This window comes from Neovison vison, chromosome 7, assembly GCF_020171115.1.
Source record: "Neovison vison isolate M4711 chromosome 7, ASM_NN_V1, whole genome shotgun sequence".
Lineage (NCBI taxonomy): Eukaryota > Metazoa > Chordata > Mammalia > Carnivora > Mustelidae > Neogale > Neogale vison.
The window spans coordinates 188,115,420-188,138,593 of NC_058097.1; the positions used below are offsets into that span (position 1 = coordinate 188,115,420).

The 23,174-nt window shown below is 58.9% G+C and overlaps 2 protein-coding genes across 5 annotated transcripts in view; one reads left to right on the forward strand and one right to left on the reverse strand.

Annotated features, from left to right (window-relative positions):
- TSPAN18 (tetraspanin 18) overlaps positions 1-3,593 on the forward strand; it is a 177,707-nt gene extending 174,114 nt beyond the window's left edge. For all 4 annotated transcript variants that reach the window (XM_044259134.1, XM_044259136.1, XM_044259135.1 and 1 more), the window contains one exon: positions 335-3,593. In XM_044259134.1, coding sequence (XP_044115069.1) covers positions 335-382 — 48 coding nt within the window. In that variant the 3' untranslated portion in view covers positions 383-3,593. The remainder of the gene's footprint in view (positions 1-334) is intronic.
- Positions 3,521-19,954, reverse strand: TP53I11 (tumor protein p53 inducible protein 11). Its single transcript, XM_044259138.1, has 8 exons — positions 19,850-19,954; positions 9,799-9,872; positions 8,890-9,049; positions 8,219-8,277; positions 7,933-7,981; positions 7,445-7,541; positions 6,378-6,479; positions 3,521-5,858 (listed from the first exon to the last, which is right to left on the reverse strand). The coding sequence occupies exons 3-8, from the start codon at positions 9,016-9,018 to the stop codon at positions 5,725-5,727; spliced, it is 570 nt and encodes a 189-aa protein (XP_044115073.1). The 5' UTR covers positions 9,019-9,049; positions 9,799-9,872; positions 19,850-19,954; the 3' UTR covers positions 3,521-5,724.
- Between the last annotated feature and the right edge of the window lie 3,220 nt (positions 19,955-23,174).

Sequence of the window (23,174 nt, forward strand, 5' to 3'; positions counted from 1 at the left end):
TGTTGAAGATTTCTGAGAAAGTACTTAGGACTGGGCTGGGCGCACAGGAAGCTCTCAGGCTTCAGGGAAGGGATGTGTTTGGCCCAAGTTGCTGCTGGCAAATAGAGGAATTAGATTTGAACCCATGTCCAAAGCCCCCTTCTTTCCATGACTCTGCTGCACAACAAGGGCCAGTGGCTGGCAAAAGGTGCTTGCCCCCAGGAATTCTCCCGCAGGAGTGTGCCCAGTGATGGGTGAGCCCCCTTGCTGGGCCGATGATTACTTCCCCTTGGGAGGGGACAGCCCCGTGCCAGGCTGGAAGCCCAGCCTGACAAGCCAACTTCTACTTCTGCAGCTTTTCGCCATGATCTTTGCCATGTGTCTCTTCCGGGGCATCCAGTAGAGGGCGTGGCCTGGAGCCTGAAGCCTCACCCACCACCGCTGCCCAGCCCCCGATGCCCTCCCCTACCCCGTGCCCCTGCCCCCTTGGCCCCAGGGGAGGAGGTGAGATCATGATAAGTGGGCAGGAGAAGGGGCAGAAGAAAATAGCTATTTTTTTAACAAGAAAATGAAGATGAAACTACGATTGTTAGACCCTGCCTGGTCTCCGGGTGGGTGCCATGGGCTCTCTTCAGGGGCCCGGCACCTGAACCCCAGGAAGCTGTCTGCACTAGAGACCAAAGGAACCCCAGGGCCAGGTTCCGTCCTCGGTTCCACCAGCCTCTGGCAGTCGCAGGCCTGGGCCTTCTCCTCAGCTCCAGGTGCCAAGAAAGTGCAGATCTAGCCAACAAAAGACAAAAGCAGCTCTCAGAGGTGGACAAAGCCCCCCAGAGCCCCAAGGAGACTTGGTCGCCTTGTTCTTAAGAACTCGGAACCTACGTTCAACCTCTGGTCCTCTGATGGTGTTGTCCCTGCCTCGGGCTGGGGTCAGGAATGGGCTGCAGACACTGGATCCACGTGTGGCCTAGCTGGCAGCGTCCTTGCTTCCCTCATCTGTTGGATCACATAATCCAGAAAGCCCAGAGAGGGGCCATTTTTCATTCAGTCACACAGCATATGCATGACAATTCTGAACGAGAACCCAGTGGTCCCTTGGCTGCCTGTTGCACCTTCCAGGGCTCTGTAGGTCCCAGCAGGTCTACTGCTCACACCCCTCCCTGGCCTCAGCATCCTGGCTTCCCCAGGAGAGAGAAAGCAAGCTGGTCAAGAACTTAGCAGCTCCACAGCTAAGAAAATTCTGGACTGTCCTCCCTGCTCCCTTCCCACCTCCCCATACTTCTTTCTAAGCCCCCAGGGACACGGACACTCACACACATACTACAGTCACTTTTCTACACTGCCCACCTCTTCCCACAAGCCCAGCCCTTTCCCTGTTCCCCAACAACTCTGTGACTCCCAGGGCTGGAAGGAATCCCCAAGACCATCTGGTTCTCCTCTCCCCTCCCAGAACTGAGGCTTGGATGTCTTCCACAAGATTTCTGCCAAGACTTCACCACCCTCTTCTTGCATACCTCCAAGGACGGGGAACTTTCTACCTCCTGAGACAGACTTGTCTTTGGACTGCTTTGACTTCTTAGCATCAGCTCAGTGCACATGAGAGTTCTCTGTTTTTCTCTGCTTCCATCTGTGGCATTCCACTTGCCCTCACTCCCCAAAGTGTTAAGGCCACACAGTGCCTCCCCCAATCCCCATTTTCTCCAGGCTAAAGAGCTCCAAGACACCTCATTTCTGCTGCCAAATGGCTTCTTTTCCCTTCATGGGCTCTAGCACACTTCTGAGTGTTTCTTCCAGGCTGAGGTAGGCAGGTGTTTTCCTCTAGACCCACACCCACACAGCACCCACAGACCAGCCCCTCAAACACAGGCCATGCATTCTAGACCAGTATCGGCAACTGTATCGCAAGATCCCTCCACCCCAGTGAATCAGGATTGCCTGCCAGGCCTGTTCAGAGGATGGGAGGTTTGGGGACGGTTGGGGGAGGGGGGAAGGACAGCGTCATCCTGATCAGTGGTGTTGGGATCGATGGTGTTGGCCAATCAAGGCTGGATTAGTGATGGCATGGCAGTGGGAGGGGCAACACAGAGCCTGCTGTCCTCCTCCACAGTCCCTCTTCAGTATCTGGGGAGAACCCATTCTGGATCCCAGACCCTGTGTCCGCTGCCAGCCTCCCAGCCTGCCAGCCCCTAGGAGAGACAGGGCTGTGCCTGGAGCCCCATGCCTCCTGGCTCTGCCACCAGCCCCCTTTACAGATGCAGCCCTGAGCTCTGTGCCTGCTGTAAAGATCGGTTTTAATCTCCTCCCCTTCTCTCCCCTTCCTCATCCCATCCTTATGCTGCCCCTGTCCCCCAGTCCCAGGCCCTGCTCCTGGTCTCCAAGCAGGGACTTTCCATATTGTCCCTGGAACTCCAGACGTGTGGCCATGAACCCCCCAGCAACCGGGCATCCCTGGGACCCAGAGCCCCCTGCAGCTAGCAGGTAGCCCAGCCCAGCGCGAGCAGGACCTTGGACTTGGCTCCTCTCTAGACCCACACCCCCGTCCACATGCTCAGCTCCAGCTTGGCAGAGGCAAAGGGCTGGTCTGAGCTTAGCAAAAGTAACAACAGCTGGCTTGGCAGGACTCAGGGTCTCGTGGGGCAGCTGTGTGGCTCTAGTCTGGGGGCATCTCAGGCTTCCTGGTCCCCTCTAGTCCCCTACCAGCCAGGAGAATCTGGGACCTTCAAGGTAAGAAGGGCCTGGCCTCTGGCATGCACTCCCTTCCCATCTCCAGTCGTGTCCATTCTTCCCACCTCTTGTCGGCCCTGGGAAGGTCTGTGGGAGGCAGAACAGATCCCAGAGGAACATCAGGCTGAGGCAGGTTCAAGGGCGGATGGTGAGCCTCATCCCCCAGAGCTTTCCAGAAAGGTACCACGGAGCACCGAGTCCGCCGCTGCCCACACAGGGGCTGGAAAGGGAGAGCGGGCAGTCTCCAGCCGTGACCGTCTGCAAGGCTGCCTGGCAGACGGTCCGAGGTGCGAAGGACAGAGCCCAGTCCCAGTCTGGCTTGCCGCCTTCCCAGGCATTGCGATCTAACTGGGCCGGTTCACATACAGACTCCGCACCTGTCATCGAGGACAGGTACTGCTGGCGGTGGTCTGGCTGCAGGGCCATGGGCTGTGGGGGTGGGGATCCCTCTCTAAGGAGACCTCCTCCAGCCGACCTGCAGAGGCCCGATGTTGGTCACACCCACACAGCCTGGCCTGGAGGCCGGGTTTCTGCTCCAGAGGAAACAGAAGCCGCCTGAGGGATTCGGAGCCTCTCTTGTCCCTCTCACTCTTCCAGGCCTAAGGGGCCTAGACCGGAGACTCCAAACCAGCCGAGGCCCCAGCACCTCATCTCCCGGAAGCCCCCTCTTCCCTTTCCCCCATGGGTCCTATGTTGAAAGTCTATTTTGAAAACTGTAAATGTTCCTCGCTAATTTATCATGTTTATTTCCTGTGATCCCCCCCTTTTTATATTCTATATCAAGAGGAGTTTTTTGTAATATAAAACAGGACACCCACACTGATGGTTTTGCACTGGTTTTTGTGACTGTTTCTTACAAAAAGAAGGAACGAAGAATAAATAGTGACTGTGAAGAAAGGTGGTCTTGCTTGGGTTGGGTGGGGGAGGCGGAGGCGGGAGCTTGGCCGGAGGGCGCTGGGCTCCAGGGACAAGGATAGAGAGTGGTGGGCTGGGAGGGGGGGGGTGTCTCCACAAATCTTCAGGATGGAGCACGGGCCTACCCTGGGTCTCCTCAGATGTGTGGGTCCCCCTCCCCATTGTCACTGCCTCCATCCCAGTAATGGCTCCTTGCTTAGTATCCCCCACACCCCCCATGTCCCCAGACCACTGGCTGTTTGCCAGGCTCCCTCCCCCTGGGCCCAGCTCTGATGTCTAAGCCAGCAGCACAAGCCATCCCAGCAGGCCCTCCTGACCAAACCCCAAGGGGCAAGGCCGAGCTCGGCCCTCCAGCCTGCCCCAGTGCACCCCAGCGGGGAGAGGGGGGTTGCAGGGGTGAGGCCAGCACAGCCCCCAGAACCCCACAGTTAAGCTGGAACTTTCTACCTCCCTGCCATCAACCCCGGGGACACCGATCCATCATGCCCACTGGGGACGAGGACAAACCACCCATCCCCCATCAGAGGATGAGACAGGCCTTAAAAGGCTGGGGTCAGACTGAGGACAGGAGTGTGGCCAGGGGGCAGTGGGTGCCCTGCCTGGCCAGGGCTCGTGAGCAAGCAGCTGGGTTCTGAGTAGCGGACCACAGGACAGCGGCAGGAGGCAGAGGTCAGGGAAGAGCCCAGCCTCTCCCTTCTGCTCAGCGGGTCACCAGCGGCCTGGCCTCGACCCTCAGCTGTGGACCCGCAGCAGCCCCGCAGCTGTGCCAGGGACCAGCTGCGTGGCTGCGGGCACATCTGGGCCCAGCTCGGGCAGGGCCATCCCCTGCCCACCAGCCGCCTTGCCCCACCCAACACGCTGGATTTCAAGAGTAGAAGCAAGTGTGGGGCCCTGGGCTGCCTTTGTCCACGCTGTCACCAGAACACGAGGGCCACCATGCCCAGGGAACGCACTTGTGTCCCAGAGGGAAGGAGCGCAGGGGAAGTGACAGACAACAGGGGCACGCACATGGGGGCGGGGGGGGGCAGGGGCAGGATAGGGGGTGGTCTTCGGCTCTGAGGGAGCCGCCGGTCAGCCTCCTCCAGGGCACTTGGGGTGGGGGACATGAGCGCGGCCTGCGGAAATATTTGTTTCATTTCCCTGCTGAGTTGGAAGGACACCCAGTCCCAGCTCGCCGGGTCTTGGGGGCAGCACCCCGGGGAGAGGCTGAGGGTAGGTGAGGGGCTGAGCCAAGCGCACCTCAGACCCTGAAGGACACAACAAGGGACCAGGAGATGCCGCTGCTGCTTCTCTCTCTTCCTCCTCTCCAAACCCTGTCACTCACGGGAGCCTCCACGGGGTCCTTAATGCCCACTGCCGGGGCCGGCCTGCGGGGAGGCTGCTGGGGGCCTCTGGACCCAGGCCAGTTGGAGGGAGGGGACTCCTGAGCGCCTCCAACAGCCTAGAGCAAGGCTCTAGCACAGAGCCCGTGGTGGCCGGGCTGGGGCTGGGCAAGGGCTCTAGCTGCAGGTGGCCTCTCAGGGGTCCCTGCCTGTCAGCCCCGCAATGGGGCGGTGGGAAGGGCAGGGATGTGTGCGGAGGGATGGCCGGCGGCTCCCATGGGTGGGGAGGGCCCACGTCCAGGAGGGTGGGCGCAGGGTTGAGTGGTCAGCTCTTCCAGGCATACACAGAAGCCACGTTCAGCTGTGTGGGCACTAGAGTGGGGGGGGTGCAGGGAGGACAGAGAAGCAGGGCACCCCCCCCCAAACAAAAGAAGGGTGTCCTGGCAGAAGGGGCAGAAACCGCTCCTTAGCCCAACACCCCATGACTCAAGCTCTTCGGTCAGTGTCTATTCACGGGATCTGGAGGCCAAGAGAGCCAAAAAAAGGAGGTGCTGCTGTGTGGGGCAAAGGGCAGAGGTGCCGAGGCCTTGTCCCTCCCTCAGCCTGAAAGTCCAGGAGATCACAGCATGTGGGGGTGCCCAGGAGGAAAGGAAGGCGAGCGGCCCCACCTGCCTAGGGAAGGCCTGGTGCAGGGCAGGGTCCTTCCTGCCTTCCAGGAGCCAGAGGGAAACCGAGGCCCCAGGCAGGGTCTCCCGGCCCCACGGGGGCCCCCTAGCCCAGCAAGGGGCTAGACTTTCTTGGGTTTTCGGCCAACTTGGTAATAGTAGTAAACGCTGATGGCGACAAAAAGGAGACGACTGGCCAGGAGCAGCAGGATCCCCAGGGACACGAGGCCTGTCTCAGCTAGCGTGGCGGTGACCACTGCGAGAGAGAAAGACCAGGAAGGGACAGAGGTCAGAGGAGGGGTGTGTGTCACAACTCCCAACACAGAATGACCTGCTGCGCTGGGGTTTCCTGCCAGCTGCCGGGCCTCAAGAACACATCTGGTCCCAAGTCCCCTGCGGGACAGATGCTGGGGGGAGAGGGAGCACATGGACCACACTGGGTGTGCGCGGTCACACCTGCGCTGGGTGCACAAGTCAGTGATGGGTTATGGGAAGCTGCAGGTGCACGTGCGTGTGGGAAGCTGTGGACATATGTACGTGTGTGTGTGTGTGTATGTGGGTGTGTGTGTTCAAGAAGGTACAGGTATGTCTCAGGTGTGTGAGCACAGGGGTGCACACATACAGGTAAACACGGCCATGTGCGCCCCTCCCCCTCAGGTTTCCATCCCTTCCTGGAAGCCAAGTCGGGGGAGCTGGAGAGCCAGGGGCCAAGCGGCCCTGCCCGTATCCCTCACCCCATCCGTCTCCCCATTTCACTGCCCACCTTGGGACTCACCCAAGAACTGGACCCCGAAGTAACAGGCTTCGGTGAGCAGAGTCCACCGGATGATAACCTTCTCGGCCGTGTAGAGAGCGTTCCACATGATCAGGGAGATGCCTGCCGTCAAGGGCAAAGAGCAGGCTGGGGGCAGGCAGCTTGACCCACCCACCCCCTCGAAGCCAGGACAGGATCCCAGACTTCCACATCCTCCACCCCTACTCACACTCCCCAAATTAAAACTCATCCATCATCCGGCTTAACCTTATACCCCTAGGTCTCCCACTGCCTGAGTGAAGGGCTTAAAGGTATCCTAGTTGCTGCCAGGCCCTGCCCCCCACCCCTGGTACCTGGGAAGACACTTGGGGGATGGATATTAATGCCATCAGCACAAGGTCGGGGACACTGCATCTACAGAGGCATGGCCTACCGACATGGGGGGGGGCTAGGCATCATGAGATGGGGCTGGAGTTGGGGCCCACTGTGGGATCTGAGGGAGGCAGGGCTGGAAAGGGAGGCTGGATCCACGCCACAGACCACCCCAAAAGCCAAGTGACAAGACTGGACCTTTATTCTGCAGGCAAAAGGGAGCCATATAATGTTTCAGAGAGGAGGGGGAATGCTACCTGGGTGAGGCCTTAAAAGCTGTAATTCAGCTTCTACCAGGCACCTCGTGTGACTCAAATCAGAAAGGAAACAGGATGGTTCACGGGAGAGGCCCAAGAGTGGGAGGGGTTTTGCACTGTGTTGATTTTGTCTCCTCCTCTAGGCGGCAAGGTCCTGGAGGGCAGGGCCAGGACCTCATTCATCTCTGCACCCTGATGACAGGTGCACTAGGGAGTAAGCCCTCAGGAAGCCTTTGCCCAGATGATGTCAAAGATGCCACCCGGTCCACTGGGTACATTGCAGCAGTGGCCACAAGATGGCAGCACACACCCAGCAGAGCCAGACTCCTGGGCTGAAGGGGGTTGGTGTGTGCTGGGAAGGGGAGGGGAGCACCCCCCCCACCAAGACAGGCTTCCCCCGCTCCTCTCAGTCTTTGTGGGGCCCCAGCTGCCCTTCACGTCTGCCCCAGCAACACTCACTGAGGAGAGCCCCGCCGTAGAGACGGATGGGGGTCTTGCTGGTCACCTGGGCTCCGTCGAAGACGGCATCGTAGAGTTGGTCAGGGAAGGCCAGAGCCTGTGGACAGGGTAGGCAGTTCAGGGGAAAGTTGGAATGTCTCCTGGACATCTTTCCCCCCAGAAGCCAGGCTGAAGCGCCTTGACTCTCCCCCACACCCCCGTGCCAGGACCTAAGGCTCTAGGTTCCCAGAGGCACGGAGTCAGGAACATGGGTCCTGGGATCTAGGATGCTCTAGAACAGGCAGGGTTCAGGTGGGAAGGACTGGGACTCGGGAGGGGGCTAGAGAGCCCTGACAGGTAGGGCCTTAGCATGCTGGCCTTGGGGGAGAGGCAGCAGGGGCCCCAGGACGGGGAATGAACCTCCAGAAGAGGCCCAGAGACGGGACACAGGGAGCCAGACCCACGGCCAGGTCCCAGGGCCAGGGGTGAGGGCGGGGGTGGGGGCTCACCATGATGGCAATGCCGGAGAACAGCACAGCAGAAGCAAACTGCCAAACCCTGGGGACGTGTGGAGAGAAAAGTCACAGCCAGGCCCCCCTCACTGCCACCCGCAGGGCCCAGGGGACCCTCCCCTCCCCAGCCAGATGTCCAGGGATGGCTGGCTTCTGAGAGAGGGAATGAGATGGGATGGAGTCACGGGCGTGGGGACACAGGGACGAAGCTGACAAGGCAGGGCCTCACGCAGCACCCCTCCCCCTAGCCAGGCACCCACCCAAACGCACCCTGGACGCTCACCTCAGCCCCAGAGGCTCCCGAACAGCAAACTTGATTTCATTACCCAAGACCTGGCTGATCTGTGGACAAAGAGGGGGTCAGGGGCGCCCCCAGCCCATTCACTCCCTTCCCTGAGCCCCCCTGGTATGCCCAGGGACCCACCTGGGTACTTCCGCTTAGCCAAAGGGTCACCCAGGCTGGGAGGGTCACACTGAGGCCACCTCCCTCTGCCTGTTCTTGACACCAGAGCTTACAGGAAGCTGAAAATACGGTGGTAGGAATAAAAGCTCAGGGTTCAGCTGGACACGGGCTTAAAGCCTGGCTGTGCCCCTGCCTGGGGTGGCCTCGCACACGTCCTTGACCTCTCTGAGCCTCAGTTTCCTTATTGATAAAATGGGTTCATAACTATCTCCCAGGACTAGCCAGATTAAATCAGACTTATAAACCAACTGGCGCAGCAATGGGCACACAGTAAGCATGAAATTCATTCTAACGATCTTTCTTTTTGTCATTATTCCCCTGATATCTCCATGAAGTTCCTAGAAAAAAAATAATGAGCCAAGTCCCGGGGCTCCCACAGCTTCACAGATTGCGTCTACTCTTCTCCCGAATGGCAGGCTGGACCCGCCTCCCCAGATGGGGGTTCAGAGGCAGACCCCGGGGTGAGGCCGGCTTCAGACCCCTCAGCCCACCTTGGAGCGGTGCACCTCCCCGTCATCATCCTCCCCGCCCACGCCGAGGATCTTGCGGGTCTTCAGGCGGCTCACGAGGTCCGTCTGGCTGTGCTTCTTCATGAGAGGAGGGGGCTGCTTGGTCGCCATCTTGCCCTGGAGGCTGGTGTCTGCAGAGGGGCTGAGGGGAGACACCTGCCTCAGCCACAGGTCCTGTCCAGCTTCCCGACCTCAGAGGCAGCCAGACCTGACCCCTGGGCCTGCTGAGATGCCCCTGTCAGCCTGGGGCAGCAGTTGGAACTCTGGGGGGCCCAGGCTTAGTATTTAGCTCTCTAACCAGCTGGCTGTGAGGGGAAGTCTCTCCCCTCCCTGGCCTCAGCTTCCTCATCTATAAAATGGGTGGGCGAGCATGTCCCGAAAGCCATTCCAGCTGTGTGAGCCCATCTGGCCTCCATGGACACGGCGCACCCTGGGTAATCAGGCAGGGTGGAGCCTTACAGAAGGCCCTGGAGGAGCGTGTGGGCCCAGGAAAGGCATTCAGGCCCCAGGGGAGACCACATCCAAAGGTTCCTGGGAGATGGGGGCAAAGAGGAGTCCGGGCTGGTCTTGCCAGAAGAGGGCCGATCTGCCCAAGTCCTGGGGTCCAGGCACCACACCGAATTTTTTCCCAGATCATCTCTCTGTCCAACAAGCCCTCCCTCCCTGTCTCGTAGACAACCTCCTTCAAACCTGCCAGGTCTGAAAGACTCCAGAGCCCAACGGAGCCAGAGGAAGGATGGCCTGGAGCGCTGGCAAAAGTTCTGGGCCCCTTCCTGTCAGGGACACCCACCACGGGCCTCTTCCCTACCCCGGGTCTGCTCATGATCCCCCACAATCCCCACCCCCCAGCCACCCCCCAGCTCCACCTCGGGCTGGGACTTGAGCACTTACTGTGTGCCTGGCACTGGGCTGGGAGACACAGAGATGAGTTGACTGCTGGTCCTCACCTTCAATCAGCACAAAACCTATGTGAAAGAGACAAAAATGTTGACCCCAGTGAGCCAAAGGCTTCCAAAACCTGGCCCAGGGGTGGCCCTGGGCTCCTCTATTCATAGCACCCTCCTTCCATCCTTGACAGGCAATGGGAACTATTTACACCCATTCCAGAGAGGAGGAAACTAAGCTCACCGAAGTCCAACAGAGACGGGGCTGAGTCACTCCAGTACCCCCCACGGCACCCCATGCCCAGCACCTCATTCTATAGAAGCCCACAGCCACCCTCCCAGAAGGCCGGAACGCTACCCTCACTTACAGACAAGGCTCAGAAATCACGCGTCCCTCTGCTGGGCCTACCGGACCTTGGTCGCAGTCACCCTGACACCTTAGTGGTGTTTGGCCCCAACCAAGTCTCAGCCTCCAAGTCCTGGATCAGGGCTGCCAGAGGCAGAGATGGCCTCAGGTCCCCTCTGGTTTTCTAGCCTCCCAGTGTCTTAACACAAAACAAAGCACCCAAACAAACCCCAGGGCATAGAACCAAGCTGCAGGGGGCCTGGGAAATGTGGCTTTAGACTTGGGTAAGGCTTGGGAGTAGCTAAGCAGCTCCAGTTTGAAACTGACCACACAGGTCAGTCTCGGGGGTCTCCGCTGAGTGATGTTCAGCCCCCAGGCCTCAGTTTCTCATCTGTGAAGTGGGGGTCGCTATGCGGTCCCCTCCCCACACACCACCGGGGCCACGGAGGTGGCCGGTGGTGGTGATGAAGACAGTTCCAATGCCCAAGGCCATTTGATTGGGGGAGTGGTGACCAGCCCCACAGGAGAATGCAGGGTTTAACCACACTGTTCCCCAGGGGAACAGGCGTTGTCCCCATGCCTCAGCACTTCCCACAACTTCTTGTGGCTCCAGAGAGGCAACAAGCCTGGCGTCCCTCCCGCTGCCCAGTGGACCAGTTCCAGATGGCCCATGAGAGCTGGCCAGCCACAGCTGGGAGCCGCAGGGCCTTGCTGCCCTCAGCCAAGAAAGCACCGGGGAGCCCGGCCCTCACCCTCCTTCCTTTTCCGGCCTCCCCTCTGGCCTTTCATCTTTTTCATTTACATACTGCAGAACCAACATTTTTTTGCTGTTTTGCAGTTACAAGACTTTTAGCCAGTGTAGAGATGCAGAGAACGACCAACGGCGCTTTGGGACACCTGCCTTGGCCCTCTCCTCCCCTCCCCCCTCGCCCCTCGCCGCCACTGATCTGTGGGCCGTCCCTCTAGCTTTGGCTCTGTTTTTTCAAACACGTTCTATAAATAGACTCATACAGACTAGACCATTTGAGACCGCTTCTTGCATTCCACCTAATGCTAGGGGCTCATCAGGGCTGCTGGGCGCCTTCCCCTGCCCGACCCTCTTTAAGGCAGAGTAATATTCCACAAAGTAGATGGACCCGTTGGTTATCCAGTCACTCACTGGAGGACATCTGGGTTGTTTCTGGAGTTTGACAGTTACGCATAGATCTCCATCCCGCGGCATAAGGTGGCACTTGTGTCAAGCCCACCAGATCCCAGGCAGTCTCAGGGACCCCCGCTCAAAGCATCAGCTGCCTTCCTCTGCCCAACGAGCCCTCCCCACCAACACACACAGGATATTCCCTTCTTCACCACATGCCTCAATCTGCAAAGCAAGGGCTCTGGGGGTTGGCAGTGCCAGCCTCCAGGGACAGGGTACGGCAAGGGGACTGTAGCATCCTGGGCTCCATCGGACACCAGCATGACTCTTAGGGGGGACAGTCTTTATCCACAGGCACCTCCATCAGCAACTTGGGCTGGTGGGACCCACTGTGGTCTCCTACAGAGCCCAGCCCCCAACAAGGAGCTTATCACCCCCAAAGGGCAGGCCTCCCGAGGAGAGTGGAATCCCCGGGGAGTACGACCCCCAGCACCTGTCTCAGCAGAGCTAACCACTCTGAGCACTGAGTTCGTCTCTTCTTCACCCACAGCACCGGGCTCTGCCTGGGAAGCCTAAGGCGGCCGCTGCAGTACCCCTACACACCTGCCAGGCCCCTCAAGGCAACCCACATACACGGCCCCCTCCAATCTGCCCTTGAACTTTCTTCCCCTTCCCGCTCCACAGGTGTTTTCAGGCCGGCCTCATTCTAACCTAAGTGGAGACAGAGGGCACCTCCCCCGCTCCACTCCCTGCACCGCAGCTGGACCAGAGGCGCGTTGAGGTCCTGGGTCTGCCCTCTTACCAGCCGCAGGGCTTCGGGCTGCTCCTCGCAGCTCTCCCAGACTCAGTGTCTGCCCCTGGGAAATGGGGTTAATGAGAACACTCTCTCTGCACAAGTGCTGGAGGCTAAGGAGAGGGAACACCTGGGGTGCCCCGCCTGCTTCCCCCCACTCCTACTTCCCTTTCTTCATTCAGCCATTCAGCAGTGCACAATGGAAAAAGCCTGCCTGATAGGGCTGTGGCTTCCTTTCCAGGGCCAGCTGCCCTCTGTAGGGCCCTCGGGGCTTCACCCCCCCCCCCAGGCCAGGCTGCCAGAGGCTAAGGGCAGGGGAGGGTGGAGGAGAACCTGCCAAGCAAGGAACCAGGATAATGTAGCTGCAGCTCCCAGAGCCCAAGTTCATGACCTTCTAAATTCTGCTCCTGGCCGGCTTCTCCCACCTTGATTCCCAATAAAGCCAGCAAGTCCCTGTCCTTCTTCAGAGCTGTTGCAGTTCTAAAACCACTGCCCAGCCAGGAAGGTCCTCCTTGAGCTCTGCTCCCCGTCTAGACTATCCTTGTTCTTCAGGGGCCTTCCCGGGACACAGCCACTCCCTCCCTCCCCGGGACTCTCTGGGTCTTCCTGGGGACGGCCACGGCCCACTGCCAGCCCATATCCCTAGTCCTGTCACAGGCACCTGACTCCTAGAGACCCCGTGATCGGAAGGCAGGGCTGCTGTGTGGCCCAAGAATCTTCCTTTCGCATCTCTGCACACAGGGTGGGGTGAGGGGTGCTCGGTCAGCACGGGCCAGTGAGTGACATCTGGGCCACGGGGAGCAGTGGGACCCACCCAGAACACTGGGGATCACACTCATACGGGGCAGGGCCCAAGTGGAGGCTCGGCTCCAAACCACACTGGATGAGGCAGAAAGCTGAGGCCCAGAGAGGGCCACATAGGAGCCAGGGGCAGACACAGGCAGGAAAGAGGCTTTGCATTCAGGGGGGCTGGCTTCAAATCTGACCTCTCCTCCTGGCCCGTGGCCTCGGATCCGTGAGTCTAGCATGCTGAAGGCATAGGAGAGGAGGTACAGATAGTCTTGGCAAAGGGTCTGGCCCATAGGGTGCCCAGGAAATGTGGGGGTCAGGACTGGGGGGCGGGGACAGTGTGATGAGACATCGCCATGCCCCCTCTGCAAAACGCTGTGGCCATCACTAGAAGGCCAGCATCCCAGGGCAAGGCTTTCTGTAGGTCTTGCTCTCAGAGCCTGGGACACTTCCCGGCGTGTGAGGAGCTCACCAAATACCTGTCACCAAATCGTGAGTTGGGGAAGGGGTGGGGAGTGCCCCCTCCCCAGTGCTGGCCAAGGTCTGACTCCCTGCAGCACTGCCCCCCCCACACCCCTACCTGCCCTCCCATCAAGTACAGGGACATCTGAGCCCAGGAAGAACATTCCCAAAGAGCTCCCCATGGCAGCAAGACAGAGGGGTCATGACTAGACAGAGGCCAGGAACAGAGAGGCTTACCAGGGGTGCGGGTGTCAGGGGAGAACAGGGGGGCATATACTCAATGAGTAGGCAAACTTGGGCTCAAACCTCAAGTTTTTCTCTTGTCTGTAACTTCAGAAAGTTTCCTAACCACTCTGAGCTTCCATTTCTGCCTTGGTGGAAACCACGGTACTCGTTTTTAGCTCACAGGGCTGTGACGAGGCGCTGAGCAAAGGCAGTCAAGGGGCCCGGCCCCTCCTGCAGACTCCTTGCTGTCGTTGCTTATGGGACGGCTGCCTAGGCCCTGCCCGGGCAGGAGGTCGGTTGGGGCAGGAGCAAGGTTCCCATGCTGGTCCTAAAGGACCTCTCCCCACCCCCCTACAGCCTTCCCAGGAAGCCTGGTTTCCATAGAAACCATCAGGCATGGAGACTGTGCCCATGAGGGCTGACTTAAAAACCTGACCAGCAGTGGGGGGGTGGGGGGAGGGTGGAGGCGGAGGAAGGGGGCCCGAGGCCCTGCACACCCACCAGCTGCCAAGCCTCCCGGTGATGCAGGGGGGAGTTGCTGCTGCATTGAGCGTCACAGCCAAGAACAACTTCCTTTTCCAATAAGACCCTTTGCTGGAGGGACAATGCCCCCCACTCCGTCCCTCCCCATCTGGTAGACACTGCCCCCGAGAGCATCTGTCCGAGGGCTGGAGGCAGACCAGGGATTCATGGCAGCCCCCACAACAACCCTGTGAGAATGGCTGTGTGGTCACCCCCACTCTACAGAGGAAGAAACTGAGGCCCGAGGGACTTACTCAAGCTTCTCAGGGTGAGCTGACGCTGTAAATAACATCCTGAGAGAAGCCCGCGCGTGTGTGTGTGTGTGTGTGTGTGTGTGTGTGTGTGTAGGCCCTGGGGTGCTCTTTGGTAAACCTGACCTCTAGGAAGAACTAAGCCCTAAGCCATCTTCCTCATCACATCGGCCTCTTAAAAGCCCCTGGCAGGTTGCCAGCATCTGAACTCCTTCCTTCCTGGGGTCTAGGATCCCTTGGGTTAAGGCCCTGTGACCCCAGCAGGACCAGGGAAGGGCTGCAGGGAGACCCATTGTTCTCTTATCACGTTGGTGTAAAATAGCTGGAAACCGGGTGTGGGACAGGGCAACGAGGAAAGGGGGCAGCGAGAGGAGGGGAGGCAAGGAGCGAGGGCCAGCAAGGAGGCCAGGGAGGCTAGAGGGTCCAGAGACCCTGTCATCCACCCCCATGGCCCCTTCCTGGGGCGGCCCATCAGCTCCTTGGCCCAGAGGCCCCTCCGAAGGCCTCCAACCCAGAACCCGCCAGCCTGAGCCCTCAGGCAGAGTGACTCTCACCTCTCAAAGGCTGTGCTGAAGGGGTGTGGGCGTGGATAGACCCACGTTCATTACCAGCCTGAGGCCGTGGGGCGAGTCAGCCTGCAGACCCTCCATTCCTGTGCTATAAATGTGGGTCACGATGCCTGACTTACCAGGCTAGGGCAGAATTACAGGCAAGCTAGGAAGTCACAGGACACAAAGGGGGCTTGCTTCACTAATGCGTGACTGGCGTCATGACTGACGTCATCGCAGTGGCCCCCAGGTGCGGGTCTGGTCACATGGGTCTCGGGGCGACAGCACCAAGCCAAGGCGAGGCTACACGCCACAGAGCTTCCTGGCGGTGTGTCCCTCGAGAGCAGACTTATTCTAAAGGCTGAGCCCGCCTGAGTCAGCCTTGCCTCTCCAGCAGACCAGAGCCCTGCCAGCATCATCCATCACCTGCCTCACCCCCACCTCCCACCCCCCCACCCCCGACCCCTGGGGCTCAGGGTGGATGTGAAGGGCGGGGAGGGGCAGCAGGCAAGCCCTGGCAGTGGAGAGGAGGGGGCAGGATCTGAATCCCGCTGTGGGGACAGACCTGGTCCCTGAGACAAAACCCCGACTCAAGAGAAAGAAGGCACTCCATGTCCCATTCCCAAGAATGTCCAGGTACACGGAAGCTGGCATGGTGCCCAGTGGGGAGACAGGACAGCTGAGGTCCCCAGAGAGTCTGTCTGCCACCACGGCAAAACCAGGGCCCTACTCCGGGACTCAGTCGCCTCATCTAAGAAAAACTGAGAGTGTGGTCTGCGTCACGTTCAACCATGTGGCTTCGAAATCCACACACCAACAGGACACGAGGCCCTAGCTCCAGCTGCCTGGCTGCCCCCGGGGACACACAGGATTTATCTACTGTTCTCTTTCTTTTGAAGGTGCCTAATTGCCAGAATGGCAGAGGGAAGCCCAAACTTTTCATCACAAATAAATATCTCCAGAGCTTCAGGGACTGAAAGTAAACACTGCCTGCACGCCAGAAAGGCTGAGACAGACAGAACAGAAGAGGGGACCTCCCTGGGCCTCACCCCCCCCCAGGGTCTGAGGGGTGGTGGGGGCTTTTCCCTGTCCCTGCTGACGCAGAGGGTGAGCACAAGGGGAATTTCTATCCTTTTCAACTGGGAATGGGCCCGTCCCCCCGACCCCACCAGCCCAGGGACCATGTCAGGGCTCTCAAAGGCAGCTGGTGCTTCCAAATCCCATGGGGGCCATGACCATGGGGACAGCCTGACTTCTGGCTGCCCTGGGGCCAGGGCTGGGGTGAGGAGGTAGCAGACACACGCCTTCCGCCCCCCCCACCCCCGCCAACCATCACGCCTCCTACCTCTCTCTAAAATTCTGAAAGGGGAGGACGAGAGTGGGGAAGGGGTACTTCCTTGTAGGGGTTCTCCAGTATTTTAAGCCAACTTTTCCAGAAGCAAGAGGTGATTCGCCTTCTGGTGGGTTGGGAGAGGCAGGCAGAAAGTTCCCTGTACTTTTCCGAGGATGCTATGGGCTAGAACTACAGTCCAGGACCGACCATCTCCCCTAGGGTTTGGGGCTCTGGCTCAGTGTCAAAGGAGTAGATCAGGACTCAAAGGCCTGTGCTTAAATCCTGCTTCTACCATTTATTAGCTGCATGGCCTTGGGCCAGTGACACCATTTCTCTGGGCCTCGGTTTCTTCATCTGTGAAATGGGTGTAATAAGGACACCTACCACCTACTGATGAGATGATGCACAAAAACACCAAGAATGGCAACCATTTTATAGCGAATGCTCAGTAATAACATTGTTGGTATTATTCTCAGGCTAAGAGACTCAGCTTCTTTGCCTCAGTTTCCCCCTTGACCATACCAGCTTCAGTCCCCTTCTAAGGGTTGCATGTGGATGCAGAATGGGATGTTTACAAGGGGTGGACTTAAGAAGGAAATGGGAAGGGAACAAGGGTCACTCATGTCAGGAGAAAGACATTGTCGCAAGGCGCTCACAGCAGATGGGCAGGGAGAACCTGGGGAGACGGCTGATGGATGGGTGGCAAGGCTGCGGATCCCCTTGAGGTACTAAGCCTGCGTGGCTCCCCTCCACGTTTCTGGTACTTGGCCAGGTCTGACCCTGGCAGGGATGTAAATCCGTGTTCCAGTGAGTAGCTGAGATGCAGAGAAAGTGCAAACAGTATGGGCCAGGAGGCAGAACCTCAGGTACCCCATCCTGCCGCTGCATGTCCTGGGGTGACTTACATGTCATTGCTGAGCACCACTTCCCTCAACTGCAAAAGCGGCATGCATCACCCCTTTTCAGTCAGACTTGCCTCCTAGCTCTGCCCCACCCCCTCACTCCACGAGAATCACAGTAGCTCCTTACTGTTTCTCAAATATGGCGGACACATTTCAGCCTCAGGGCCTTTGCACAGACCATTCTCTGCAGGATCTTTATTTCCCCAAGCTATCTCCACAGTTCATGCTTTCCAAGCCTTGGATCAAGAGTCACCTCCTCAGGAAGACCTCCTCAACCACCTTGTTTTAAATGGAAACCCCGGGGCACCTGGGTGGCTCAGTGGGTTAAGCCTCTGCCTTCCACTTGGGTCATGATCTTGGGGTCATTGGATCGAGCCCCGCAGAGATCAGGCTCTCTGCTCAGCGGGAAGCCTGCTTTCCTCCCTCTCTCTGCCTGCCTCTCTGCCTACTTGTGATCTCTCTGTGTGTGTCAAATAAATAAAATCTTTTAAAAAAAAACTAAATAAATAAAATGGAAACCCCACCCCTGGCCTCAGTACTCCAGACAGTCAACTCCCCCACCTCACCTCCCAATACACTATATAATTTACTTTATTATTTGTCCTTCTACCTTTTAAGTGTCAGCTCCATGAGGGAAAGAGTCTTTGTTTTGTTCTCAACTGTCTCCCAGTGCCCAGAACTGTCCAGCACTCGGTTCACTAAACTACCTTTGGTATAGGGCCCACAATTTGCTCAATCAGCAAAAGTAAAGAAGAGTCTTGAACTATGTGCATCAGAGGTCACTGCTAATTTCATCACTCTCTTACCCTCACACAGTGAGGGGCAGGCCCTTTCTCTAGAGCTGGTGGGGGCCTATCATCAGATTTGGGGAGAGGGAAGGCAGCAAAGTACAGAGTTGGAGAAGCTTCAGCTGGAGCCTGGGGGCAGGCATCCAACAGGTGTTGACAGCCAGACATGGGCAAAGGCCTTTGGTTGGGCCTCAGCCCTCCACCCCAGATTTTTAAGGACTGATTAAACCTACAGCGTGTGGGCAGAAAAAGAGAGGTCAGGGCAGCTTGCTTCCAGCTAATGGAGCCAGAGGGGACCTCAGGGACCAGGCAGCCCATTCTGTAGACAGGAAAACAAAGACCTGGTGAATATACAGTTCCTTATGTCCCAACAACCAACAAGAAAAACTTTCCCTCTTCCTGGGCTGAGTGTGGGGCTAGTGTGAGGCTTCCGCTAAGGAATGGACAGTGTCCCTTCCTGGCACTCCACCAGCACCTCCCACCCCATTCCACTCTGTGTCCCTGGGATCTCTAGCTCGCAGGAAGAGAGGGTCTGCAGAGGGTCCTGACCCCCTCTGCACGGGCCACCAGAGGTTTAGGTCCAAGAGGCCGCCCAGTTGGGGTGGGCATCCCTGTGGCCGTGATGCCTTCTCCTAGCAGGATGGCCCCCACCAGGGAAAGTTTGAAGGAAATCAACCAGAAAGCGCAGGGCGATGGTGGGAAACCGAGGGGGGTACTGGTCGTCAGTGCTGGGCTCCAGAGAAGCCCCGAGTTCCCGGCCTCGGGCCACTCCTGCCCCCGCCCACCTTGCTCCAGAGAAGAAACGCGCTCCCCTGAGGCCGCGTGGGGGCGGCGGGAGCCGGGCACTGGGTGGGGGCGGGGAGGGCGGGGCAACGGGACGCAACGCAAGCGCCGGACCCTGTGGGGCGCGCCCGGGATGCGCGCAGGGTTCCGGCGTTTCCTCGATAGACACCCCCCCCACCCCGCCCCGAGGTGGATGCGACTATTTTGCTCCTGGCAGGGACCCCCCCCCCACAGCCCACCGAGAGCCAAGCCGATGGCCACACACTGCCCCCTTCCCGCCGAGCGCGCGACTTAGGGGAGACTGGGGAGCGTCCGTCTCCACCTGTGCTTCCCGGACCCTCCCACCCAACAACTGGGTCTTAGGCGCGGCCACGGTTTCTGCCTCCCCCCACCCCAATCCCTCCTTCCCTCGCAGGCCCGGAGACCAGGGTCTCTCCCAGTCTGGCTTCTTCTTCCGCCACCGTGTCCTTTATCTCCTAGCTCCAGGCACTCACCCACTTTCTGAGACCCGGGTCTGAGAGCTGGGGGACCCCAGGCAGGGAGCTCCGGGCTGCCGGACGCCCCCACGACCCGCCGAACCAGTAGGTCCGGCCAGCGGGAACTCCGCCACCGCGGTCCGCGGCTCTGCGGGGGCGAATGCAGAAGGAGGGGCACTCGCAAGTTTGTGCCGCGCACTCCTCGGACCGGGGAACAATGGCGATGTGGGGGGAGGGGACAGAGAACCGAGCGCGGGGACAACAGTCGGACCCCAGGGAGACAGAAACTGCTCTTGGTTCTTTCTCTCTTGCTCCGAAGCTGAGGGGGAGGCAGGGGGGGAAATCAACAGTCCTTTAGGGAGGAGACACCGAAGGGAGAAAGACGGCGTAGAAAGGGAAACCGAGGCAGAGGGAGGGGCGGTGCGAGTGGAGAGCGCCAAGGGAGGTAACCGAACGGGCTCCGGGGCTGCGCCTTTGGGTGGGGGTGGGCGGGAGGCGACCCCTGGAGTCCCGGCATTATCCGCCGGGGCCAAGAGGTCCTGGGGCGTCCAGCTGGCGCGCACGGGGTCCCCAGGTCTGCCGCGGTCCCTGCGGGCGGCAGAAGCCCCGCCGGGCCGGGCCGGACTGCGCTGCGCAGGCACCGGCCGGCGGCGGGAGGGGAGCGTGCGAGGCTCGGAGGCGGCGGCGGGGAACAGAACTTACGTTCCTAGCGCATGCTGGCGCCGGCGCTGCGCGGAGCTGGCGAGCCAGGGGACGCTCGGGCCCTCGGGAGCCTCACATCGCGCCGCCCGCGCGGGGCAGGGCAGGGCCGGGCCGGGCGGGACTGCGCGCGGCGTCCTGCGCGGCCGGGGTTTACCCGAGTCTGGCGGCCCGCGCTGGTCCCTCCTCTCGGTCCCGCGCGCAAGCCAATGGCGCGCCGTCCCCTCCCACGCGCCGGCTGCCTCGCCCCCGAGGGTGGCCGCCCGGGGGGAGGAGGAGAGGGGTTGGGGCCACTGGGCTCCGGGGCTCCCCGGCCGAGGCTTTCCTAGGGACTGCCTGTGGGGGGCGCGCTCAGGCCCCGGGAGAAGGCGCTGGAGAATCGCCGCCCAGGGAAGACTTTCTTGGCAAGTTCTGAAGACTGCGCCCCTTTCGTGAGACTCTCAACACCCCCATAGGTTGGCAAACCACACTGTCTTAAATATCCTCGGGGTATCCCCTGGGGCCTAGGCCAGTGTCTAAAATGGAAGGGACTGCTTTGGCTGGTAGATGCCCAAGTGTGGAGGGAACACAGTGACAACAATGGTCACCATCTGCTGAGCGCCCGCTCCGTGCCAGGCACCGTGTGCTCAAGGAGTTTCGAGCATTAACTCATTTGATTCTCACAACAACCTACGAAAGCGGCTTGATTAATCGCATTTTATAGATGACGGTCAGGGACTTTTGATTTGGGCTTCCAGCCTTGACCCACCTTTCTCTCCCCTTCCATAGGACAGCCACCACCCCTTTCACATACACACCCACTTTCTTCATCCTCCACCCTAAAATCTGGTCTCCACGATGTTGCCCTAAACTGCACTGTCATGGGACTAAGATCTTATCTGGGACTCCTGGACACGTGGTGGGGGACATGGTTGTCAGACCTTTTATCTCTACACATCCTGTGGGGGGAAGAGTGGGAGGGTGTGGCTTGGGGGTCCTGGAGGCTCTCTGGGAGCCCCTCAGCCTAAAAGAACCAGGTTCCTACAAACAATGCCCCCACTCACTCTGGGCTCATTTAAGCCCCCTGTGACCAGTAATGTGTCTCTCACCCCAAATCCCACCACCACGCACCCTCCTTCTGAGAAAAATGCCCGGTTCTCTTCATCTTATCTGATGGTTGTGGGGGTGGGGACAGAAGGGCAAGGTTGATGACAGGCTCCATTTCATGAGATAAGTAAATAGGGCAGGTGGGGGTGAGCTGAGGGGTTGCCCTGGGTCTCTAGCTAGGTGGGCATTTTGACTCTGGGTCTGAGCCCTTTCCACATTAGTTCCTGAAGGGTTAATCAAGCAGTCTCTGGGACTAGACCAAGGGCCCAGATCAAATCCTACCTCAGCCATTTGGTGACTGTGGGACAAGTTACTTAACCTCTCCATGGCTTGTTCCCTCCGCCTACAAAATGAGGTGTCCCAGAGTAGAAAGCGCCCCTGGTTGTGGAGCAGCAGCTGCACACACTTATTGAGCACTGACTGCCAAGAAGACTCTCGCTGCCCTCCCGGGAGCTGGGACTGGGTGGGAGAGGCTGTGCCCTTTACACGGAAGTAAAGGGAACATTACCTGGCTGGCAAGAGCTCTCAGCGGCAGAGCTGTCCTGATTACCAAGGGAACAACTCTGATCCCGAGGCCCCTCTGTGGCCCCCAGTGCCACCAGCCCTGCTTCCAGACTAACCCGTCAGGCAGTGGTGGCCAGTAATGAATGAGTAAGTGAATGAACGAATGAATGAATGACTAGAACTACAGATCAGGATTGCTCCTAAGTGTGTTGGGTGAATCACAGACCCAAGATCTCCCTGACTCGAGGCTTCAGTTTTTGCAACAACTCAGAGGCTCAGCCCGCTCCCTCAACAGAGCCAGCTCAAGCTGGGATGATGAATTCCTTTTTGCCTCTTCTGTCTTCCCAGCATGTGGGGCTCTGGGTTGCTGCCGGGCAGGTACCGACCTCAATACTGTGAAGTGTCACCTCTGATTGTCTCCCTTGACATGGAGACACTGCCAGTGCTGTCTTTAGTGTGACCATTGTATATACTCAAGACCCTGACCTTCCATCCAAAGGAGGAGCTCTGTAACAATCACCCCAAGGTCCCCAACATGTGAGGCGTTGCTGTAGTAGTAGTGAGCACCCTGCCACTAACAGCATGCAAACATAAGCCAGGGAAGAACCAATGATAGTGCTAGAGGTGGATTCACACCTTAGGTGGCAAAGAACGTAGATAAGCTTTGAGCCCTGTGGGTCTTGATTTTGTGTTCTCTGTTTCTCAAACCCATCCGCAGGGAGCCTGGGAGCACATCCCCCATCCTCATGAAGGAGGCAGTCTTGTCTGAGGCCTTCTTGTGTGTCAGGCCAGGTGCTGGGTTCTGGGGCCCTGGCAGTGAACAGGACCCAGTCCCTGTCCTTGGGGAGCTCCCAGCTCCTGGGAGACAGAGGCACGCACAAACAGCCGTGGAGACAGCTCACGGTAACAGGCGAAGGGTTGGGTGGGCAGGAGGACAGGGACGAAGCTATCCATTACCCCCACAACTGCACTCCCTAAAGCACCCTTTAGACACTCATGCTCTCTTCCTTCCTATAGAGTTTTCTGAAGTGATGTGCGTCTAGTCCAGAAACATCCCTTGGATTGCCATTCTGCTCTTAACTTCTCCGTTACCTCATCTTTATCTTTATACTGGGCACCAAAAAAGTTCACCTTGCAGGGCTGTCATGAACCAGAAACTGACATCCATCAAGTGCTAGACGAGAACAAGACAGCGCTAGGCAAGGACAGGTGCCCGGAGCTGCTGACCATGATGTGTCATTATTTGCAGCTCAAGAGGAGCCTTGGTGGAGAGGACGAGATGAGGGGACTAGGGCCCTGGTTCCACTCCCAACTAGCTGTGTGACCCTCTGCTGCACCTGGGAAATGGATATACAAAAACACCTGCCTCTGGGAGCATCATCAAGTGGGGGATTAGATGAGAAAGATCTGCCAACTGGAAATGCTGATTCCTATTACGATCATGCTTACTGGGATTCTCTTTGTGAAATTGGGGCGTAGACGTGGAGACTAGGGCCAGCCAGCTGGGGGAGGGTCAGTCCCCTCCAGCCTCCCACTGGAGTCTAGGAACAGCCAGCCCCGGGCGCCCTCGGCAGGGGCAGCAGCACCCCCATTGCGCCTGTGTGTGTGCACACGTGCGTCTGTGCAGATGGGTGGCATGTGGGTGGGCGTGTGGCTGGAGGGTGGCGTGGGCACAGGAAATGCCAGTGTCTATGGCCTGAAATCACTTGTGGATTGTGAATCCCTGGGGAGGAATGAA